We start from the raw sequence: 21,112 nt of genomic DNA, 5'->3' as shown, positions 1-21,112 counted from the left end.
AATAAAATCCACAGGATGGAGCAATGGAAGTGTGACACGAGAGGAGATCACATATGCTGTCTGGGGGAGATCAGATGCTGACAAACTGGGCTGCTAGTCTCGTACAAGACTCAGAAATAAGAATGGGAAAAATTTTCCATTCCCCAGCAGCCTTGGATTGTTAGCAAGACCTAAAGCATGGTCTGAACTTCAAAGGTTTTGCTGGCGTAACTGTATCATTTGGAAATATGAAAAAAAATCACAGCCACATCACTACACCCTACTGTAAATGTAGCTCAAGCAGCAAAATAGCCCTTTCAGAGACTGGGTTTACACTATACCAGCTAAATGTTTTTTGCCAATAAAAGCTGTCTTTCTGGTTTCGGTATGTGGGAAGGAGATAGTACCATTCACAAATCCTTTAATGTCTAGGTAAACTCTGTAGAAAACTGGAAGAATTGGTTACTTCCTCATGGTAAACTGGGAATCCTGGTCTATCTCTGAAATTAAAAACTCAAGTGGCAAACCTCAAGAGTGAGCAGTTGAAGTCCTTGCCTGCAGGACTTTTGCCTACGCCGCAAACAGATATGTCCTATACCCACTTGTTACCCCTCCCTCACAAGACTAATTATGTTTTGGTTTCCTCTCTTTAATTTGGTGCTAAGAGTCACTCCCTGCCCATCTGTCCCTCAGTAGTCTGCTGCTTTCAAAGAAATCCCCTGAGGCTCAATTTTCAGGGGGTGTGACCCATCTTTCTGTGGCTGCCTTTGAGACTGTCCCAATGCTAGTGCCTCCAAGTCCAGCAGAAGTCAGGAAATGAGAGCATATGGTAAATAGTTTAACTCACAGTAGTTTGGCTTTCAATTCTAGCATGATTTTTCAGTGTTTTGCATCTAGTAAGATGTCTATTAACTCAAAAGGCTCTGGTTCAAGAGAATAAATGCAGTGCCAGTGTACCAGAGCCTGCTGCTGAAGAAAGCTGAGTGTGACATAACACACATATGTATATTCGGTTTTGTGGCAGATGAAACCTGAGCTCTGAAAAATGATCTGTTAAGGTTCAAAGACGCTCAGTAGGTTTAAACCAAACCAAACATGATAACCAGTATGAGGCTTGTGAGCACACCCGGAGCACTCAACTTCCCAGCAGTCATATACTTAGACTAGCAACATGTAATAATAGGCAATAAAACCATACCACTTGTAATACCAGCTGTTGACTCTATCAATAAACGTTCTTTAAAGATGTTACCTTTTGTTACCGATGTTTCTTTTTTCTCTTACTCCCTCTTTTACGGAGCCAGGTTGGATGCTATGAAGGACATAAACATTAATTAGGGTGGGTTAATTCTCAGAAAGAAATGTGGTATAAACATCTTCCTCCTTCATTTACCTGATATTGACCACATACACAGTGTAATTCCAGTTCTGGAAAGTATGGTTTAGCTGAAAAACAGGAAAACATTGATCACAGGAATGGTATGATGTTAATAGGGGCTCTTTGTTGTTTAAAACAGAGTTAGAACTTCACCTCTCTTCCCCTTGAGAAATTCCCTTCAATTTTTCAAAGCAAAGTGAACATGCTCCCATGACAGTGAGGTGATTGTTATATTGGATATACAATTGGTAGTGAAAGATTTATTAGGTTTGTTGTTGTTGTGTGTTTTTTTTATTATTTTTTTTTCTGAGACAAGGAAATCTCTGCAAGGTCATTACAGTGAATAGGTGAGTGTGCAGGATGTGGAACTTTTCCTTTTCTTCCTCTACATCATCTTATATTGTCAGAAAAAAAAATGGATTAGAAAACAAATCCTGACAAAAATTCAGGGTCAATTTTCACCTAAAAGTCTACACCCTTTGATGACCTTTATTTCAGACTTTTCTACTACTTATTCAGAGTTGGCAATGGCTGCTCAGATTTCCCCTCTGGAGAAACGTTTTCATGCTCTGCCAGGGCCATGTGACACCTTTTGAGAATCTTTGGCTCCGGCATCTACATACTTTGCTTGAATACAGCTGCTAAGAGAACATCCTTAGCTGGTGTAAATGACTGCTTTTCTGGTTTGTAGGAAACTATAAATGGTTTCTCTTCTTTAGCTTCTGAAAGCTGGAAGCCTGCAGGTTTATTATAGACAAATAAAGAATAAATGCCATATATTTTTGACATCACATTTCTATGTGAATTGTTGGTAGAAAGACAACTTGCAAACTGTGTGAGTGCCATTATGTGAACTGTCAAAACAGAACAGAGAATATCTCTATTCATATGGAAGAAATTCTCAGAGGTAGGCACTTCAACAGTCCTCTAGAAGGCCCAGGAAGGAGCTTACATCTACTAAAATGGACTAAAAACTATGGCTACTAGAAACTGCAACAACTGACCTATAGGAGAAGATTTCTAAAGCAGAAGATATTTCGCTAAATTGGAAAAGTGTATTGCCTCACACAAATGAACATGGCCTGTTTATTGTTATATCTATCACAGTATAACTTCAAAACCACATTAGTATTTGGGGATAAAATTTTGCTCTGTGTAGTGATGTAGGAACTTAGGCATCTATGTCATTCAGTGGACAATTTCAATTTCCCCCTACTTTTCCAAAATCTCAGCTAATATCTACAGTTCTTAAGATGCCTGGCTGGTATAGCGGAGACATTTCAAAACTCTATCCATAGTGACTAAATGCTCAAATTAGACCCTAATTAATTACTCCACAATGTAAGAAAGAAAACAACTTACCCATGTTGCAACCATATCATGCACTTTTGATTCCGAGTTGGAGTTCAAACAAAAGACAGTTATAGATATCCTGTAGAATAGTCCACCTGTCCATTAAAAACAGCATAATAATTTTACAAAGCTGAGCAAATTTGCCTTTTTAATAACGTGAGACTTTAATTCCATGAAGAATCTAAAGATTGGGCTGAACCCCTGATGCACAGACACCTCAAGCTCTTGATATGTGAGTCTGGAGTGAACAAGCCCTGCAGGCTTGGGTCCGTTCTCACTAGTCCTATCAACAAGAATTCACTCCTTCTCTGTATTTTTAGAAACACTTGAAATGTGACAGGGAAATTCAGAAATAACATATTTAAGTAGTATTCTGCATATATCTTTAGTGGAGTATGCAAAAGCAAGATCATGAAAGTGTCATGAATTTAAAACAATCAAAATTACTGAAGTCTGTAACATGGATAAATCATAGGCACAGTCATATTGTTATAATCCAGAAACAACCGTTGTAGATTTGACTTAAAACTTTGTGACAGCAGATAAAGCTAATGAATTAAAAGTCACAAGATCATTGAGAACAGAATTATGAGGGAGAAGCCCTATCCAATTTATGTTTTCACAGCCTATCCTTTGCTCTCAGGTCTGGGATAGTAGAAAAAATAAAAAATAAACTGTTAGCTTTATAAAACTGGCGGCTGAACAAACCATCTTTCAATCTCAAAATGTGTAACACTTGGCATGGAGAAGTTTTGTATTAAGTAAAATTGTTTTGAAATGGGACTAGGTAAATATAAATTCTCTTTAAGCTCATGAGCTGGTAGACAACATTTTTGTCACAAGATTTCACATCTAATAAATACCAAATCTTCTCATAGTTATGCTCTCTGTTAACCACTTTCACCTTTCATAGGGTAAAATTTTTTCATTACACTACTAAAAATTCTGTCCAATCTTGATGGAGAAAATGTCCCAGGATGCATGTGGGGGTGTAAGAACTTCTGCATCAATTCAGTCACAGGTATGCACACGTGGTATTATTTGGTTCAGGGCTGTTACCAAATGAAGTTGTGGATCTTGATCACAGAACACACGTATTTACATAAACCTCATGTAACTATTACAGAGACACTACATTGAACAGAACAGGACATGAAAACAATTATACAGAAATCTCTTTCTGTCTCTTGACTGGAAAGAAAGTGCTCTTTCTAAGTCTAGATCAAAACAAAACAAAACAAAAGAAAAAACAAACAAAAAAACCCCAACCCTTTTGTTCTAGTTTTACACATGTGGAGCAAATTTAATCATTTTACAACTTTGTAGATAAGCATTTTACAAGAGTTTATAATAAAATTATCTGAGGAATCTTAGTATTTTCTGATTTAATTGAGCATATTGGTTACTATCCTATTCACAAGCTAGCTTGGGTATTTTTTCTCTTCATTATGGAATTGATCACAGTCTCACTGAGATAAGTATAAAAATTCTTTTTCAATAAAGTAGTAAGTAATCAGTTTCTTGCAGGAAGATGCTTAACCTGTTACCTTCTTCAGTAAGCTATGATTAAATTTTAAATATGAGTAGTATGAATTTGATTTTTGATTGATCGTCTTTTTTCCCTCCCTTAAATCAGCAAACACACATATTTGTTGTGCAGTTTAATATAAAAATGCCATTTGTTTTTTATTATTACTGTTATAGTTTCATTTTTTTTTAACAAGCAAAGAAATTAAGTCTTCGGAAGTAGAGAAGTGGACTTTGGGCAAATTGAAAACACAATTAAGATGTAGATTTATATGTATATATCTCTGTATATACATATATTCAATTTTATATGTATAATGTACTCTTATATGTGCTGCACAGATACACATATGTAGAAGTTGTGCATTATATATATTCTCATAAATTCATATATGCTCATATATATAATTATAGTTTCATTTATATAATTATATATATGGAAAAAATCACCTTAATGTAGAAATATGCAAAATACTTTTAAAATCAAACTTAGAATCTACAAAGAATAGTCAATAGCTTTAAGATCTCCACCAGATGGTGACCCAAAGCATGTTTAAATGAGGCAAAAAAAGAACAAGAACAAAGAACTAATCTACACTCTCAGGAGACTGCAGTCACAGATAGTGAAAACTAAAAATGATTTCTCACTCCAAATTAAACAGTGGAAATCCCATCTCAAAATGCTGAATGAAAAAGAAATATTTTTATGGGCAGAAAATTGTTTAAAAGTAGCCAAAGATAATTTGAAAAAAAGAGGAAAAAAGAAGCTGGAAAAACAATTCTCCCCACACCCAAATATAAAAATATAGTGATCAATGAAATATCATGATTATTCTTTTAAATTCTGTTAGCCAAATTATCCAAGAGTTTATTTTGTAAAATCTTTCCTTTTGGAAAATAAATCCTCAGAAATATATGAATACCATAAGTGAAAAATATTCATAAAATCTCAAATAATGAAATGGTATAAAAATGCATAAAATACATAGCAACTCAATCTACTATTTTCACAGTCTCGTGAGAGTTTTACAGGACAGGAGAAATTACATGTTAATGACATGTTTTATCACTAAGATGTTACAAATTCCCTTCTACTGTAATTAAATTACTATTCTAAAATATTTTCATACTCTAAATGGATCTATATCTAAAGAATAAAATTTAGCTATTTCTATGTTTAGTCTACCAACTGAATAACTAATAGATAAGATGATCTAATTTTTTTTTTTCTCTACATCTAACTTAATGACTTGACATACTGTAGTTGACCTCAGGTTGACATAGGCAGCCCAGTTCAGTGGAGTTTAAACAAGATAATAAGACTGTGGGATTGCCAGTAAGTTGATTCAGTGATGGGTAAGGGGTGGTATTTTGGCTTCTCCCGGTTGAAAAATTGGCCAAGGAATCAATATGTGCCAAACCTGATGATTGATGGTACATTACAGGAGAAACTGGCATTTGAGAATGCATGTAAGAGTGATGGATTACTGCTCCAGGTGTCATTAGAGTATGCTTCAGGATGGTCTCTTTTTGCTGAATAATAATTCCACTATATGAAGAGGACAAAAGCATTGTATCATTCATTATTGCAGTTCTTGATAATGCCAGAAGAGAAGAGAAATTTGCAAAGTATCCATAATCAATATTTTCAAAATCCAAGATGTGAGTACTACCAATATTCGGAGAAGACATTCTTCCTCTGTACATGCTAAAGGATCCATATACTTCCTTTTCTGAATCCTGATCTGAAAGCCTTGATTTGTTAGTTGATGTCTGAACAGCAGAATTCCTTTTTTCTTTATTATCACCAGCGATTTCTTGTTCTGCTGTCCACAGAGAGTATCCAATACCATCTCCTTGATTTTCAAGGAAGTTTTGTCCTAAGAAAGTTAGTTGACTTGGTGTTACTGGTGTTATTGGTAAGCTTAGCTCTGCTACATCCCATCCAGGGATCAGGCTTGGAGAAATTGTATCAAGCTGGTTCTGAAAACTTTGTGGGAGTGGAGGTGTGGAGTAGCTGTTAGGAGGTACACTGAGTTTGAATTTTGATTCTGAATGAAAAGTGTGCCTCAATTCCAAAGACAGTGCTGTTGTAAGGAAGTCAGAACTCGCTGAATCATTAGTTTTGAAAAAAATAGCTGCATCCATTTGAACTTCACTTCTTGCATTATCAATAGTATTTGATACTACATCACTCTTCAAAATGTTTTGAGACTGCAATGATCCATGTGTTGTACTGTTTATGAAACTGTTAACTGGTGTATTTACCAAGGAAGCAGTCTGGCTATCCCTTGAACCTGAAGGCTGGATTCCTGGATGCGTTGGAAGGACAGAAACAAGTTGCTGTCTGTTATTTAGGAAGGTCATATTGGTTCTATCACTTACTATGTCAGTTCCAACTTGCATGTTTAAACTATCATAGACCACTAATTTTTTTGTAGAGTTTGCAAGTGCCTTGTCAAAGGGACTTATCTGTACAGAGTGTTGACTCAAAGGTGCTTTAAGGGAAGAGAAAGGAAAAGCAAAGTAAAAGTCATCATTGGAAGATATGGTTAGGTTTGCAAAGTTCATTTTTGACTGCATCTGTGATATTGTCTTCTCATTACTTTCTGAAATTCTCTTTGAAAGGCCCAGAACAAATAAACTAAATATCTGTCTGTCCAAAGTTGATGCATGGCTGGAGAAGTTAATTTCTTCAGCTCCATGATCTAATAATCTAATTGTAAAAGTTTCCTCAGAGATACTGTCAGGCTTAGTAGGTGAACTAATGGATGGCAATTTCTCTGTTGGGGAAGAAAGCAGTTTATTAAATGAGAGCCACTGATTTTCTGGTGGCTCCCCAGAAAATGCTTGAGACACTTCTTTCAAGTGATAGGAAACACTCCAGAAATTTGCTGTTAAAGAAGGGGATATGTCTACATATTTTGTCAGAAAATCCAAGTAACCTGGTTCCCAGGAGTTGCCAACTGTGTTGATATTCTCTGTCTCTAATATGGAAAAATCTGAATCTTCATTTTGATTATTATTATGAAATGCATCTAAATTGCTCTCCAGTGCTCCATTTCTGAGGGTCTCACTTATCTTCTTTTGAAAATATACTGAATGTTTTAAATAATGAGGCCAGTAATCACTATTAGACATAAATATGCTGTCAGTTTCCGAACACATACCAGTCATTGATTGTCGATAAGGAGGCAGTGTTGTTTCAACATGATTAAATGCTGAGTTTGTCCTGCTTATTCCTACCAGAAGTGCTGACACTAGTTGTTTTCTACTGGATCCTGTGATTGAATTTGTCAGTTTTATGTTGGGCATAATTTTTGTGTATGTTTTTTTCATGTTGTGAAAAAACTCTGTTGGGTTTGCATGTGGAGCCTCCACAGAGTTTAAATTTGTAATACCTCCTGAGTAATGTTCGTTAATGTACATAGATTTTCTAAACTGAAATTCACTGCTTGCTGCTAACATGGAAACAGGTTTCCTATTAGTGTTGTCTTCTATCATTTCTGGGTAAACACTGTGAGGTGAAAAATCTAGCAAGTCTAGTCTACTTTTTTGGAATGACAGTTTCTCCCTTAAAGGTGATATAGATAAGCTAGAAAGAGAATGAAATCTCTCTTCTTGAAAGTCAGAGGTGATATGATGGTGAAATATAGTCTCACTCCACCAACTCTCAGGCTCCAAGACTTCATTTAGATGTATGAAATTGGACATGCCATTGCTGGAAGATGGAATCCACAGGGCTTCTTTTCTGTCTTCATAAGCAGTGCTTCTGCTAACAGCAGAGTGGAATGGTGACTCCAAGTCAGCATAACCTAGCCCATCTGCTAGAGTCCATGTTGCCTCTGCAGTAAGACTTCTGTTTTGAAGAAAAGGAACTACTGCATTCACAGAAGGATCTGTAACAGCACCTGCTGCGTCATAAGTGCCATGAAATGAAATTCTAGAATCATTCAGAACATTTTCATTTGGTAACTGATGCATCACAGTGTTATCTAGGTTGATTTTTTCTGAAAAAGCAGGCAAGATACCATTGCTGGTCTCCTCATAGGCAGCCGATGTTGACACAATTGGACGAAATATGCTGTACCTGTTCTTTCTCTCTGGATTCTCACCTGCTGAGTTTTTACTGAAACGGAGAGGTCTTTGTTTTACTGGCCAAATAATAGGGGTAGAGATAATTCCTATGGTTTTGATCCCTTCTATCTTAGACTCTTGCTGCCTTTGTGGTCGTGAATGGGAGGAATCAGGTGAATTTCTCTTCATTCTGAAGATAACTGTAGCAGGAAGTCTGAATTCCTGCAGGTCTGTGTGTAGTAAGCCATATAGTTAATGGATTAAAGAAAATACATGCAACCTAACTGTCTGTTCTTGGCTGTCTGCTCTGGGTCTAGAAAATGACTTACCATCAGTGGAAGATTATGCCACTTAGCTGAGAGAAAGTTTTACTTGCTTCTACTATAATCGAATTTAGTCTACTTTTCTTAGTCTTCCTGCTTTCTCTTGGCAGTTTCAAAGTTAAAGAAAGAACTTAGTTGTCCATTTTTTATTTACACTAACATTAACAGGGGTTCAGTCCTACTGTATCTCCAAAAATCAAAGTTAACTGCTCATAGTGAACATGGAGTGAATGGCTCCACAAAAAGAAAAAGCACAATTTGGAAATAAGTTTCAAGATTTTCTTCTTTCTTCTGCTTAGATCCAAATAGGATGAATTCAGATAAATTCTTTCACATTGCCTACTATACTGTCTGACTGCCAAATATACAAGAGGTGATTTGCCAAGAGAAAAAAGCACTCCAAGAATGTAAAATCCTACAGTAACAATTGATGCATTTGGAAAACAAAACCAAAAACACCAACACCACCCCAAAAGAACAACCAACCAACAAAACAACCCAACAGCTACTAATTTACTTCTTGGGAGCACACAAAATCTTTAGCAAAAAGATCTTTTAGCCTCAGATGAAAATTGCAGAAAACTATTTCTGTAACATTATTAATGTTTAAAAACTATCTTTAAAAATAATAATAAATATTTTAGTAGTTGCTCACAAAATGATACTTAGTCTCCAGGAGACAGTGATATCAGATTTGAGAAAACCTTAAAAGAAATCCCTGTTTTTTTTTTTTTCCTGTGCTAATAATAGGCTCATTTACTACCTTATTTTTTCCCTTAATCTTTCTAAATGAAAAGTAAATGATATCTGATACTGTCAACATTTTCCCTAGTAGAGTCTGATCCAGCTCTTCTTGAAGTCAGTGGAAAGATTCCTGTTGACTCAGTGGAAGTGGCTTTGCTCCATAGGAATGATTCCACTTGGCTTCCCTGTGTTACCAGTGAGGAACAGACAATCCCAGCATACCAGCACCCTTGCAGCAGAAGCGGTTGCTACACAATGCCTGATAATCTGCAGTGTTAAAACATTTCAAAAGCATGCTTCTTTTCAGTCCCTTTTTAAAAACAGCTCTGCCTTCCCTTGTTCTTTGCATGGGTAAGTACAATGGGTGACACAAAGATAGTCCCTTTCATATGGGAACCAGGTAAACATGATACAAAATAAACACTGAGTTTGGTTCTGTTCTCATTTACACCATTCTTACAAGGGCAAGTCCAGTGAAGATACTCCTGATTGATTTCATTGTAAATGAGATCAGAACCAAGGCATGACCCTTTACATTATACTATGAAAAACACATCTTAAAAACCAATAAATTTGTTCTAGAGACAGTACAAGGAATAATGTAACACAGGATTTCTTACCATTGTTTGGCTTATCGGTTCTATTAGTATCAGGCATGTTAGTGGTGACAGTGGGTGGTGTAGGAGTAGTAGCATTTACAGTAGCTGGTAATAAAGATGAGAAAGAGGTGAACTTGAATGAAATATGAATGTTAATGAGGTAAGACAAAATGGGAACAACTCATGACAACGTAAAATGAAACCATCTACACACAGTGCCATATATGTTAAACATTGTTTTCTGTTCAAAGTGACGAATGGACACGAACTGAAGTCCCAGTCCTGCAATCTTCACTTTCACTGACTTCAGTGGGAGGTTTGCCAGTGGAAGGATTGCAAGATCAGTCCTGTACTGCTTTCATAAATTCAAAATCCTCTTATGAGAGCTTCAGATCCAAACAGCTGTGCAAAGACCAGAAAACAGATCTTACAAGTTCTAAGATTCATGCACTTAGAAAGAATAATTGTCCCTGCTCAGGGGATGAGGATGACAAAGAAATGTGAAACTGAAACACCCATTTAAGGTTTTCATTAACTCAATTGAACTCTATATAATGAAAAGAATTGAAATCAGACTTGGAATTATTGGAGTGGAATACATATTTTGAAAGCTTCATGTAGGATCTTAGCTGTACTCTTCCCACTGACACTAACAGGAGTCATCCCACACAACATTGGAAAATGTTTCCCAGGAGAACTAGCTAGAACGTTTCTCATAGTCAGAGTGAGAAGCCAAAACTTCAAATTCCCCTCACTGAAGACTGGGAGGGTACACACTCGAGAGGAACAAAGCACTTCAAAATCACACCACTGAATTTTCAAATAGTTTGGAAAATAATTTATCTAGTAAGTCCCAGGAATGTAAATCCTGTCACTGACAGCTTTCTTCTTTTCCTGAAAACTCTTTTTACAATGTGAAGATTTGTGCAATATATAATCTCACAGTGTAACACATCTTTTGCAGATTTTGACCAAGAATCAACCTGGAAAGGTTAAGCAATCGTATTTTAACTATGAAATTGAATTTTTGATTTTTTGTTAGGTTGCTGTATTTAACATTTTGAGTCTAAAATTCATAAACTCAGGCCTCAGTTTAGGGAATGGGTTTATGTTCAAGTTTCAGTGAAATAAGAAAATTGAGAAAAGAGAAGGAAGAGTTGGATGTTGCAGTAAACAGGAGTTCTAACAGGGAAAGGGAGAACAGAAAGTCACACCCTGTTATATAAAAAAGGTGTTCTTACAAATAACTTCAGGGCTATATTTTCTGAGAAACAAGTTTTAAGGCTTCTTGCTGATTGTGTCTTCCAGCCAACACTGTTAAAAAAGGTATCTTCCAATGAATGAAAATATTTGCTAGGCACAATGAAGAAAACAGCTCTGACATAATGATGACATAATGATGGCAACCACAAATATTGTTACTGGTGCTGTTGCACAACACACAACAAACAAACAAACTAAAAAGGAATCCAAAGTGGACTCTCAGCTTAAAATAAGTCTGCAGTGCTGAAAGAAATACAGACGTCTTTTTATGATTTACATTATGGTGATGATGATGATGAAGGTGAAGAAGATGATGATGATGAACAGCACAAATCTGATGCACCACTTTCAAAGTAACTAACACAAAGCCAGTGACACTTGACCAAACACTCTTTGGAGAAGGAAACAGTATTACCCTGGTGAAAAGTACTCAAAAAGTTTGTTGAATATATGATGATCTAAGAATTTAAGGAAGGCAAGCTTGAAAGAGAACATCTTTTATTAGAAGCAGTATGTACTTCAAATTTGTTTGTCTGAAAGTGTGTCTATTTCTACAGCCCTATTAGGTGATTTAATGTTAGATATTCTCTCTCCTTTCACACCATGCCGTTTTGACATAAGAAATCTCTCTGAGTTCTTCCAAGAGAATAGACAAACATCTTTATACAACGGCTGTATTACCTCTTCCCATAGAAAAAGAGTAATACTGAATAATTTTTTGGTAAGGTATTTGGGTATCAGTATTTAGAACATATTATGCTTTGTGAGTTTGATGGCTGAATATTGCTGTTTGAAATCTGATTATAAACAGAACTGGCATTTCACTTTCTCTATGGAGACTTCCATATGCTCCAAGACCCTAAACCAAATCTACCATGGGAACAACTGGGAGAAGTACACTGGAGACTATCAAACAGATGTCTTACTGGCTTCTCAAGCAGAGTGCATTTCTCTTTTTATCTTTAAACTAAATCTGATTTACTTGCAAATGTTGGGTTAGAAGGAGATCCAAGACTTCCTCTCCCTTTTATATTTTATTCTCTGCTTCCTCTATCTTCCATCACACAGCTTGAAAAGGGTTACAGAGCATGATATATTTTTGATGCAGCTGCTGCTGTGATTAAAGTTTTAACATGTCACCTCACTAGCAGGTCTGTGTTCATGAATATATTGTGGAAATGGGCTGATGTTGCTCATGTTCATTTTTATAGAACTTCAGCCACTAAGCAGAGTGGAAAGAATGAACTATCCTTGTATGTGCAATGATTCACAAGGCATGGAAATCTTTAGGGTTCAGCTCCTCCTTGCATTCCACTGAGCTGACCTTTCAAAAGACCTGATGAATTTTTATATGTGGTGATTTTGACACTATTTATCTATCACTAGGTGCTGCAACAAAGTCTTTTATTAACTAATAGCTGCTGGATTTTGCAGTCCAATGTTAACTTTTCACCTGCTAATCTCAAAGTATTTAGCCTCAAAATAACCTACTGGAAAAATATGAATAATAATAAGTTGTTTTATTTACATATGTTTATTTCTTGTTTACAGATGTACCTATTTCTTATCCTGGTTAATATTTTACTGTCAAAATGTGCAGGATGAAAAGAGGTGAAGAGAGAACTGAAAGCAGTCTATTAATGCAGTTTTGATATAATAGAGATTATTTGGAAAATATATTATCAAGGGAACGATCACATTTTTTCCACATATTGTATGTACATGACACCCACACATTTGATGAGTCTAAGGTGTTCCTCTCCTTTCTATTCTTATTGCAATTCAGACTTTCATTAAAAAAATAAATAAAAACATGAAAAGAAAAAAATAGAAAATAAGAAAGAAGTGGAATAAAATAAAATATCAAGATAAATAAAGATTTAACAAAGATGAAACTGTGAAAATGACCTGAGCTTCTTACCTTGGCAAAGGCTTCCTAGGTTTGCACAACTTGTTGGTTCAATTGTAGAAGAAGGAATTAGGTATGAGCCTTTAGAAAAAAGAAAGTCAAATAATTAGACAGGTTTGTCTACTGGGCATAAAACCAACATGTCTCAAAATATATCTTGCAGTGACACAGTCTTCTTCCTATTTTCTCTCAATGATAAAACTAATAATACCATTTGCCTTCTTACGTATTTTCATTTCCTGTTGCTGCTGAGGGATCCACAAAAACAAACCCTGCCTTACATGGTACAGTCACTTACATACCCTCCCCTGGCTTTCTTATACTCTCCCCAGCTGTAGCTAAATAACAGCCCATTAAATGAATGCAGCTTGTGTGTACTCTGAAATGGCTCTGTGTGGAGGGGTTGGTATGGCTGTAGAATTTATGGCATCTTCACGAGCAACAGCATGCGCCTTGGAGAAGCAACCACAGTGTGCTGTTGCAGTACAGGTTACCCACCATACAGTTCTGAGTAATCTGCCTGTGGCAGACTCCAGCCAGATAAAAGGTGATTAAACTTGCTCCTGTGCCCAGGGCGTGGGTGTGATTAATATTCTGGTATGCATGATTTATAAGCAGATAATGTTGTAAATCTGTATCTCTGCTGAATTATTCACAACTACACGCATGTACTTTGATGATCTCGAGACAAAAATGGGGAATGTAAGAGTGGGTACAGAAAATGAACTGGTTAAACTGCATTAATTACACTTTGTGTATCCCAGCAGATCAGCTGCAGCTGCAGCTGCTTTTGCACGTTATGTTGAAAATAATAGGGCCATACAGCAGGGCATAATCTGAACCTACTAGGAGTGTTGTCTGTTTGACTTTCGTTTTACCACTTCAGAATCATATTGACTCAGTGAGGTTCTCTCATGAAACACCATATCCTTCCATAAAATTACAGAGCCATCACCCACCAGCTTGTAAAGATAGCTATGAAAATATTTCCTGTGATGGAGGAACAGATGAAGCATGGGGCTTCAATACAGAAGTCCTGACATGCCACGGATACTATTACATGTATTGCCAAAAAAAATACAGGAAAGAATTTAAAACGTGATTCTCTACAAATACTAAAGTTAAGTTATTTTGTGGGGGTTTTGTTTGTTTGTTTTGTTTTGCTTTTGTTTGTTTGATTGTTTGAAATGGATTAAGAGATACAGGCAAATTGACTTCCTTTATAGACTTCCTATTAACTTCAGGAAGCAAGTTCTAAGTTCCCTACCTTCTGCATGAGACTTTTTTCCAAAATATATTTGCTTCTGTTAAACAGCCAACATCCAAACCTGCTGTGAATAACCTCCTCCCGATGCTATATCAGGGAAAGATCACCTGAAAGATGGCAGAAAATCTGCAGACTTTAGAAGACACCTGTCAGAATACTGTACCCTTTAAAGAGGAATATTTTCAGTGAATATGTTAAATTACCTTTTTTGATTTTTAATCAGGTTGAATTCTAGCCAGACTAGACTTTCCCTCAGTGCTAAATAAGTACAATGATCCAGCTATGAACAGACACTTGGCACAAGCTCCCTTATTAAGCTCAGAGGCATGGTCAGTAATAGGAACAGCAGACATGGCCCTGCATTACGGACACTTTGTGTGATGTATCTCACCTACTTTAAAAGTCTAAAACTCAGACATCCATATCTGTTTATCATGCTACATTTTCTTTATAGTCAGTGGAGAGAAACAGGCACTCCTGCAGTATAAAACTTCTGACTTAACTGAGACATCTTCTCTAATGTGAAATGAACTGACAACCTGAACAGCCTTTTTCAATCCATTATTCATAAACAGCACTGAGTGTAATTAGCTCAGCCTTAAACAACTATCTTTCAGCTGCCTAAGCAGACAGATCCTACTCCAAGTTAAATTTGACTGCAAAATTAAGAATTTTGATTTGGGAAGGAAGGACCCAAATGAAGTACACAATACAGTAATTGCAGGCACAAGCAGACATACAGCCAAGATAACCTTAAATTGAGTGGGTCATATTCTGCTATATGTGCAGCCTTTGCAGGCTCCAAAATCAGTACAGTATTTGTATTTGACTAAATACTCCTCGGTTTGTCTGCACTGAGCTCTGCACTGATTCTATTACACTGTTCTCACTACTTAAACTACTTCTTTTAAAGTTAGTCTGGATTAGGCTGTGTATATATACCTTTAAATGCAAGCCCTGCGAAGGTACAGCAATGAAAAAAGAATTCCGTCAAGTCTTCCAGAAACACCCCACCATGATTGCACAGCTGTGAAAACATTAGTCTAAGGAATAAACTAGGAGAAGGTAAAATTATGAAAAGATTATCTGGAACAATTTGTTGGTGTTTTTATCCTCAGGAAACCTACTTGTAAAAGCTTTGTCTGAAAAATAATGAAAATAATATCCTCTGAAAAATTTAAAGAGTGTTCAGGCACAAATAATTTGAGAGGTTTTTGTTTGTTTGTTTGTTTGTTTTTTTGTTACAAGCAGATTCCTGGGAAAACATCATTGGAGCTGAGTGAAAACCTCTTTTTTGCATAAATCCTTCCACTGCAGCTAAATGAAGTCTAATCAGTTAATCTCACCACTGTCAGTGGTTTATTCATGGTTGATAGTCTGACTCATCAACTCTCATGTTAAAGGCTCGTTTTACAATGAAGGCTTTTATTCAAGAAGATGAAGGCAAAAAAATTCTAACAATACCATCTCTGGGATTAGTAACAATTTCTGAATCTGCTTTGCACCCCACATGTTTTTTTTTAGGACATTCGCTGGTCCAGAGAAGCCTGTATCATATTGGGTAATTTAACATCTTTGAAAAAAGGAAAGTGGTTAGTAAGTTTTCTCACATGCTTAGTTACAGGAAGTAACAATGCTTATATAGAGATACACTTGAAGCAGCATGTATGGAAAGCTGGGCCTATGTTCTTGCTAATGTTAGAATGCTGACACATGTTTTCTAAAATAATCTGCCGTAAGGAAACCACTGAAAAAAATGACTTCCCAAAGGATAAAGCTGTGATGTGGAATGCAAATAACTGTATTACTTCTGTGAGTACAGTTATGATATTACACTAATATCACAGGACAGTACAGTGTTTAATAGAAAGAGGGACAAGATCCATACTCCAGTCAAAATCAGATAAGACTGCAATGTTTACAGGCATCTTGGTAGGTAGTTTAGTCAAAGTCTTGTGGTCATCTTCTTGGTATAATGGTTTAAGAAGAGTAAGATTTTCTGGGAAACTACTTTCTCTCAGATTTTTCTATTTGTATGGATGGAAAAACAACTTTTGAGTTTGGATCAACTTTATCAGTTATGATCAATGTTTATGTTAGCATCTTTGTTGTGCTGGTAGGCACCTAGAGGTATGCTGAGAGCTGTCCCACTAAGTCTACCTCACATTTTGGTTTCAGTAAACTAAGCAAGTAAAATGTGATGTTAGCCACCTTAATCCCTCATGAGCTACTAGATAGAGAAACCGGAATGTCTTAATGATGCCAGGTTCTGTTTTAAACTACAGATTCCCAGAATGCTGACAGGTACTGCTGTCAGGAGACACATTGACACAAGTTATGTTTAAACTAGTAAGTAGAAAGGTGGAGAGGACAACAGTAGATCTGAAGAGACGTTATATAGTTCAAAGAGAACCAATATTTGTAACTGTTGACTATTTTTTTTTGTTAGTTTGTTTAACAAATGTGTATTTGATGCAATAGGGTGTCTCAGACACCATGGGCATGGAGTTCCATAGCATTACAGTTTCACTAGCATCATATATGTGCATGTATAAGCTACTACTGACCATGGCTCCAATTTTCCCCTATGCATTTTAAAATTATCCAAATATGTTTAAAGCTTTCACTAATTAAAACATTTGCTTGCTTATTTTAAAAAGTAAAATACTGTTCCAAACTGACAAGGATTTTTCAGTTTTAAATTTTCTTTTTCTGGAAAAAAAAAGTTCCAGGAGAAAATCATCAAGCAGCTGTAATATCATATAAATATAGAAAAATTACACCTGGACATTTATAAGAATAAAGTGCCTGAGCCATGGAATGAGGATAGGTCAGACAACATATTAAAATTTATCTCCCAGTGTAACCTACAGGAAGAAAAACCTTCAATAACTACCAATTGAAAGAAAGGTTGACAAGATGTTATCAGCACGATAAGAACCAATGATTTTGATATAAATCTCTTTCTTTCCATCTGTCTCCTTTAATTTATCTTTTCTTGTCCTTTTCTATCTTGTATGCATTACCAGTTTGCCTCTGCTTTTACTGGCTGTCTGCACATGCAGAAAAATGCTAACAGGTGCTTCTTCTAGCTAATGAAAGCACCAAAGTGCAGGTACAAAAACATTTACTAAGCGGTTAGTTAACACGTATTTTTTTCTCTCTAGAGACCATGGTAGTCTAACGTGAGGGTAGCAGGTACTTTCCTTCAACTGTCATTTCATGTCAGTAGAATTTCAGGAAACAAACCACTGGGAAAGAACTCTGATCTGTAGATTATTTCAAGCAGCAACTCAAAATACTTAGGAGACTTTTTCTTTTCCCTTATAGAATCAACTTTATGCCCTTTCAAAGACTCTGTGTATGATAAGAATTGAGCTAAACTCAAAGAAATGCAAGATCTACCTGTTTTTCTTTCACAATAACTTTTTTTTTTTTTTCCTTGCTGTGGTAAGATATTTTCAGCACAATGCAGAAGTGTGGGGGGAAAATAAGCAAAAAAGAATTGGCAAGGCATACTCACCACAACTCAAATTGTTTTCTGCTTTCAGTGCTGAAGTTGGAATACTCCAGAATTCATTTTCCCAGTCTACAATGTTTCCTTTCACATCGCAGCTGAGGTTGGCCAGTGTTTGAGCATTCATGGTGAAATTCCAGAGGCGGAAGTTGTAAATGTCCCCATTTAGAGAGCTCACTTCATTGCTGTTAGAGCCCAGCACCAGCCTACCGTTTCCAGGGATAACTTTGCCAAACATAGCCGGACAGTATACATTATGATAGGTACTTTTGGCATATACACCTATGGCGCCCGAGAAGCTATCCCCTACTACACAGAGCTGTTCAAAGGTTCCTGTGAAAAACTCTGCATTTCGAGGCAATACATTATCAAGAAAGCACTGTGTCCCTGAGATGGACAGAAAATGGCCTTTTGTGGTCTTCCCAAAGCCAAAGAACTCTTTCGACGACACATCAGTGTAGGAGAAGATCTTCCAGTCGTCATTGTCATCGCTGCTGCTCTTAGTTGCTTCAAAGCACAGTGTGAACTGGCTAAGCTCTGGAACCAAGACTGTCTCTGCCACGGACACGGCATCAACATCAGGATCCTGGGGAATGATGACCTTCTGATTCCTCAGAGACACGGCGACTAGAACAGAGAGCAGATAAATAAATTAACTCGAAAATAGTCTCATATAAAAATAAAGGCAGGCTGGCAGCAGTTTAACAGTGTTTTTTTTATCAGTATACTATAACAAAAGCACATGTTGAGGGGAATTTGGCTTGGGAGTACACTCAACCAAAAACATTCCTTTTCAGCAGGATGGAGAATGCTGCTCTACCCACAGCTAACTACTCCAGAAGTTGCATTAAGAGCAATATTAGGAAATATTACCTACTAGCTTCCGCTCACTTTATAAAAATTACTACACATTCATCTAGGAAGGTTGCATTATGCAATAGAGTAAACCAGTTATTTTAAAAATACAGTATAACTTTTTAAAGATGTATTATCTTAATTACTTGTCTGCATGACTGCATTACACCAATAAAGTTCAGGCCTCACTTTTAAATATTAATATCGCAGTTGAATAAAACCTCCATTACATTCCTTGACAAACTGAAGACTTTTGTTCCTGAATTCTGGTAATATGTTTCTGCAATGCATTAGGCATCTTCCCATTTTGTTGCCTTCTGGTTGAACACTGCAATCGTGTTTGTGAATATTTATATCGAAGCTGTTCACTCTTTGCAAATATTTGTGTCAGTAGTTTAAGATTCGGTACAAGTATCTAGAAATGGGTAGTCCTCTTGCAAAAAATGCACTGCAGTAGGGGTATTTAGGCATGGGCAGAATTACTTTGTCTCTGATTTTTATTAAGTATTCTCATTTGCACTGGCAAAATGGCAGTCACCAAATGTGAAAAACAGTATCTAATGACATATGCTTTTTCTCCATGAGTGTATTAATGACAATTCTGCTGAGTCTACTTTGGAGAACATTATTTTTCAAAATAAAGTGTCAGTATATTCAGTTTTATTGGTACATTTATGGCAGAAAATTTCTTCAAGTAAATTTCTCCACATAAAGAAGTTTCAGGTTATCAGTAATGAAAAAGTATCAAAGTCAACAAGACTTGTTGCAGCCGTTCTTGGTTTTACTTCTGGCTCCACAGTTCTGCGGCAGATCACATCGCCAACAAATGTCTTCCAGCTCTCTGACAGGCTTTGACAGTGCATATGCTGGAACCGAAACTGGATTTTGCTAGACTTGAAGAATAATCGTCACATTAAAAGCACGGTCTCCCCTGGGATTTTTAAATGATGGTATGTCACATGCTAATTATTATACTTGCTCCCTTTTCAGAGTGAAATAAAACTTTTCATTCTGAGGGGGTGAGATATATGAGGGAATGGTGACTGTCATGCCCCATTCAGGAAGAGACAGACATATGGACTATAAAGATCCTGTATATTCTATGGTATTACACTTTCTTTTTATCAGCAGCTTGCAGACTCTGAGCTCCAGACTACCATATTTGGATATATGAAAGGACATAATTTGACCGATACATACTATAGTAAAAAAACCTAAAGCATTATGCATTATCTGCCAACCCAGCGACTGAAGAATGGGACGGAAGAGAGAATTTCTGGGCTTTTATAGTTACTGGATTTACTTCATAGATTTTTTTTTTTGTTTGTTTCCCAAGCACAGAAGTATGTTGGAACAATTTTATAGATAGAAAATGTGTTCAACTTTCCATCGAAAACAAGGGCATTTTTTTCATGAGTTAATTATACAGTACAGTTCTTTATGTAACATGGAAAGTGTTCCAGAAGAAGTATAAAGATTCAAGACTTGAAAAAGAAGAAAGCTCATTCATATGAGCACCACCCAGACTGTGTTAGGGTGGTCAGGAGAGCTACGGACCACCTGGTCACATTTAAACAGTGTAAGAAGAGAAATAAACAGGGAGAATCCCGCTGCTCTGGTACTGAACAAATGTACTCAAAATTACTGTACTCTTCTGACAGATTTAACCATTGGCACCTTCCCCCTACAGTGAAAGGACAAAACGGACAAGTATCTTACACATGTGGAGAAAACAGAATCCTGCCATCAACATTAAGAGCTCTCTCCCAGTTGCTGTTGTACAGCCAGTCGTCATACTGATGAATTTCAGATGTTAGTACTGGAGAAGCTGATTAGTCTCTGAGGGAGAATATATATATATTCTTGGTCTGTTCATTCAAGTGTTTAGACTACATGCAGGGTGATGTTAAACTGTTTCTGTTAGGAAGATAACTGGATTATAAAGAACAGGGTTTACTTTGGACGCATTGCTATTTACTTATGAAAAATGTACAAAAGTCTTGGCAGCTGGGATGCAGCAGAAGCAATCAGCAACAGGCAGCTCACTGTTCTAAAATCCACATCTGCTTTTATGGGAGTGCTGTGATGACAAGAAGTCTGCCTCTGCTTCTTTTTAGAGCCCCTTCCTTACTTGTCTTTGTTTCAGCTATCTTACATTTCTTACACGCCTTTACACACAAGCAACCAAGGAGTCTCTTGACTATTTTACAATCACTTGTGGGGAAAACTGCTTTCCTGCCAGCTGATGGGCTTTTCAGCATGGTTCGGTGCCTTGTGTGGTGGTTTCTGCTGTTCCTAGCTTCACTGCTTTCAGCTGTCCC

General features: G+C 36.6%; 1 protein-coding gene across 20 annotated transcripts in view; it reads right to left on the bottom strand.

The window, feature by feature from the left end:
- The window catches only part of ADGRG6 (adhesion G protein-coupled receptor G6), a 121,797-nt gene that overhangs the window by 42,433 nt on the left and 58,252 nt on the right, over window positions 1-21,112 (bottom strand). For 7 of the 20 annotated variants that reach the window (XM_083828396.1, XM_083828407.1, XM_083828411.1 and 4 more), the window contains 4 exons: window positions 17,943-18,563; window positions 13,165-13,233; window positions 10,002-10,085; window positions 2,813-8,544 (listed from right to left, as the gene is read on the bottom strand). In XM_083828396.1, coding sequence (XP_083684522.1) covers window positions 5,480-8,544; window positions 10,002-10,085; window positions 13,165-13,233; window positions 17,943-18,563 — 3,839 coding nt within the window. In that variant the 3' untranslated portion in view covers window positions 2,813-5,479. The other 13 variants (XM_083828400.1, XM_083828415.1, XM_083828401.1 and 10 more) reach the window with 7 other exon arrangements.

The sequence above is a fragment of the Anser anser genome (assembly GCF_964211835.1).
Source record: "Anser anser genome assembly, chromosome: 3".
NCBI classification, from domain to species: Eukaryota; Metazoa; Chordata; class Aves; order Anseriformes; family Anatidae; genus Anser; species Anser anser.
The sequence above is the reverse complement of the archived record's forward strand: the minus strand, read 5'-3'. Positions and strand labels throughout refer to the sequence as shown.